The 4010-nt window shown below is 52.3% G+C and overlaps 1 protein-coding gene across 1 annotated transcript in view; it reads left to right on the top strand.

The window, feature by feature from the left end:
* The window catches only part of CALHM3 (calcium homeostasis modulator 3), a 5634-nt gene extending 4155 nt beyond the window's left edge, over positions 1 to 1479 (top strand). Inside the window, 2 exon segments of the mRNA XM_049646652.1 lie at positions 978 to 1409; positions 1411 to 1479. Coding sequence (XP_049502609.1) covers positions 978 to 1409; positions 1411 to 1479 — 501 coding nt within the window.
* Positions 1480 to 4010: the final 2531 nt, after the last annotated feature.

The following is a 4010-nucleotide window of genomic DNA, read 5'->3' as shown; positions in this document are numbered from 1 at the left end:
GGGTGGGTGGATGGATGGATGGATGGTGGGTGGGTGGATGGATGGATTGATGGGAATGTAAGGGAGGCAAAATTTTGCCTCCACCCATCTTAGGTTTTCAACTGACACTCTATCAAAAGACAAATTAACAGAAGGAAAACACAATTTATTAATCTGTGCAGTGCACATCACGTGGAAGAAACCTAAAACAAAGAAAGAGTAACTCAAAGTGGTGGCTTAGAACTTCAACTTATCTAGCATCTTCAACAAAGAGCAATACCTTTGCAGAGCAATGGCAGGACAAAGGAGAGCCACGTTAGTCTCCAAGGGCGGAAACTGTGGGAAAGTAAACACATGAGGAAACTAATGGAGTAAGGTTTGTTGGCAGATTCCTCTGGTGCTGTCTCCGGGCTGATAAGAGTTGTCTCCCAGTAAAAGGAGAATGTATTTCCTGCCTTTAGGCAGAAAAGAGAAGGGTCGAGAGAACTGTTCCTATGTTGCCGCTTCTTAATTGTCTTCGTTCAAGATACTTTTTGTGTCAAAGAGGCATATGTTGGGGTGACGTATTCTGGCTTCCTTCCAGAGGAACGTTTGGAGGATGAACGGTGGGAGGGTGGATAGACAAACAGAAGAAAGGATGAGAGTACGGGAACATGAATGGATGGGCAGGAGGACGTATGACGCACAGATGGAAGGACAGTAGCAAGGATGGCTGGATGGGAAGCTGACAGGTACATAGCCAAGTAAGAGATCGATGACTGGATGGATGGGTAGAGAAATAGTTGGACAGACGGATGGATGCAAGAATGAGATCGAATGAAAGCGAGGACGGGTGGAGGTGGTTGGAAGGACGGATGACTAAATGGGAACACGGACAGATTTGGGGAGAGATGGGGGGTAAGTAAAGGGAGAGACTTTGGAACACCCTTGCCACACTGTATAGCACCTGGCCTCTCTTCGCCCAACCTGGTGCCCCTCCCCTCGCCCCTCCCCTCCAGGCCATCGGCTGGAGTATCACCCTGCTGCTGATCATCCTGGCTTTCCTGGGCCGCTGCCTGAGGCCCTGCTTCGACCAGACGGTCTTCCTGCAGCGCAGATACTGGAGCAACTACGTGGACCTGGAGCAGAAGCTCTTCGACGAGACGTGCTGTGAGCATGCGCGGGACTTCGCGCACCGCTGCGTGCTGCACTTCTTTGCCAACATGCAGAGCGAGATGCGGGCACGGGGGCTGCGCCGGGACACCGCGGACAGGGACCCCGAGCCCCCCGAGACGCCCGGGCCCCACGATGGCCTGGACGGCGGCGGAAGCGGGAAGGCCCACCTGCGTGCCGTTTGCAGCCGGGAGCAGGTGGACCGCCTCCTGAGCACCTGGTACTCCAGCAAACCGCCACTCGACCTCCTGGCATCCCCTGGGATCTGGGGGGGGGAGGGGAGGGCTCAACCACCGCGCCCTCACGGTGGCCCCAGGCACCAGGCTGTCCCAGCACACCGGCGTGTAGGGACCCCAGCAGTGTCCCCTCGTGAAGTGCCCGCACTGAAAACGGTCTGGGGGATTTCCAGGCGATGCTGACCCCAAGCAGGGCAACCTAACCCTTGCTGGCCTCCTTCCCCCAAAACAGCCCAATCTCTGGCCTAGTTTCAGGGTGTGGCCTCCCATGTGCTCCAAAGCAGTGTTCACAAACTTCAGTGAGCTCACTGTTCACCTGGGCTCTTGTTAAATGCAGATTCTGATTCAGTGCATCCAGAGCTGGGTCTGAGATTGCATTTCTATCTTGCTGCCAGGCCACACTGACACGTGTGAACTAGCGAGAGCCTAATAGAGCTAAGTAGCAAGAGTCTAAATAGATCTGCCATGAATTCTGGGTCCTAGATGTCCAGATCCTAAATTTAAAAATAATAATAACATTGGGGCGCCTGGGTGGCTCAGTCAGTTAAGCGTCCGACTTTAGCTCAGGTCATGATCTCACGGTTAGTGAGTTCGAGCCCTGCATCAGACCCTGCTTCAGATTCTGTGTCTCCCTCTCTCTCTGCCCCTCCCCTGCTTGTTCTCTATCTCTCTCTCAAAAATGAATAAGCATTAAAAGATAATAATAATAATAATAATAATATAATAACATCTAACATGCTTAAATGGTACTACATGGCAGGCGTTGTTCTTACATCTACAGCTCATTTAATACTCATGATAACCTAATGAAGTAGGAAGATTATTAGCCCCATTTTAGAGGAGCAAACTGAGGCCTAAAGAGGTTGAGTTGCCTGAGGCCATCCATGTAGGGGCTGGAATTTTATCCCAGAAGTCTGGCTGCTACATAGAGTCTAAGCTGCTGTATTCCTCGACCCTCTAAATAGTTTGTGTGTTTGTTTTCAGCGCTCTGGCTGGGTTTCCTGCAGCTTCCACCAAGTTTGTCTGAGTAAGCACTAGCAAGCTCCAGATGTGTGGTATATGGACCAGATCTGAAAATCAGGGCGGGGGTGGACCCAGACACCCCCACGCTGAACATGCACCCCAGGTGATTCGATTAAGTTGCAATGTTTAAGAACTTCTGCCCTAAGTTTGAGTATGGAGTCTGGCTAGGAAGGAAAACCCTTGAAACACCAGGGTTAAATCTTGCTAGAAGAAGTGCCACTCAGTCTCTGGCGGCCCAAACAGGAAAGATTGGGGAAGATCTAGCCTGTGAGCTCCTCTGGGCTTCTGCCCCTCCCTGATGACTCATTCATTGCGCGCGCGCACACAAGCACATGCACGCACTCACTCACTCATTCACACATACATACACATCCTGCTAATGCCTCCATCAGCACAGATGGTGACCACAGACATGCAAACCTGGGTTCACCCCATGCTTTTCTGGTCTCAGGGCCTGGGGGGCCGTGCAGGGGCCCCCGGATGCTCCCTGGAGCCCAGCCCCCTCCGTATCAGGCAATCTCTGTTTTCCTGGGCTCTTGCCAAGAGACTCGTATGACCAGACAATCCCTGCAGCTCAGCCTACCCCCATCTACCATGCTGTGGTCAGGCCATGCAAATGTTTGAAATGGAGCATGATTCAGCAAAAGTGTTAGCAGGGATTGGGTGGGGAGGAAAGGTGGGAGACCTTAGAGATGGCCCAGTCAGTACAGTGAGCTCTCAGCTCAGGTAAGCGGGCTCAGGGACCCCACTTTGGGCTGCAAGGAAGCAGCATTTGGCACAGTAAAAAGCCACCGACTGTAATCAATACCCCTGCCTTCTTACACTATGCACTTACAGGACTCCTAGTGCCTAGATAGCATTGTGTCAGGGAATAGGGAAGAGAAAATACACAGATGATATGCCCTGCCCTCAAGGAGCTCACTGTCTAATAGGGGGACAGAAACGGGTACAGGAATAATTATAATCCAAAGCAAAAGACATAAGTGATATGACAGAGGCAAGCCATGTGCCACAGAGATTTAGCATGGAGAAGAATGGCTCCAAGCTGGGGGATCAGGGAAGGCTTCATTTGAATGGGTCTGGAAGGAGAGGGAGGGTTCTGACAAGTGGAGCCAGAGACTCCCGGGAGTGGGGCCGCAGGGCACCTACAGGGAGGAAACAGCAAGAACAAAGGCAAAGAACTGGGAAAGGGGCAGCATATGTTTCATTTATTCATTCAACAAACATTGATGGAATACCTAGAGTGCCAGAGAGCAGGACGCACGGAGAGGCAGGGTTCTATCTTAATGGCGCTTCCAGTCTGGAAAGGAGCTATGACACAAGCTGGGGAGCAAACAAGCAAATGGAGCAGTGTGCAGTCCAACCTGGCAAAAATGAAGGACTGGGCGGGGGGCTGAGGAGCCCGCTTCCAGTGAGCCCCACCAAGAGTTGCTCCCTGAGCCCTGCATCCAGTGACAGAATCTCTGGACCAGCGCTGGACAGTCCTCAAATGTGTCCCTGCCCTCTGAGGTCCCCAAATGCTGTGCTTTCCAGCCCAAACCTCTTTGCCGTTGTCCGTCCACCATTTGCTCACATCCCCTGAGAGGGAGATGCCTGGAGCAGTGTGTGCCACCCCACCAG

The sequence above is a fragment of the Panthera uncia genome, chromosome D2, assembly GCF_023721935.1.
Source record: "Panthera uncia isolate 11264 chromosome D2, Puncia_PCG_1.0, whole genome shotgun sequence".
Taxonomy (NCBI): domain Eukaryota; kingdom Metazoa; phylum Chordata; class Mammalia; order Carnivora; family Felidae; genus Panthera; species Panthera uncia.
This window is presented reverse-complemented; position numbering and strand designations above follow the sequence as displayed.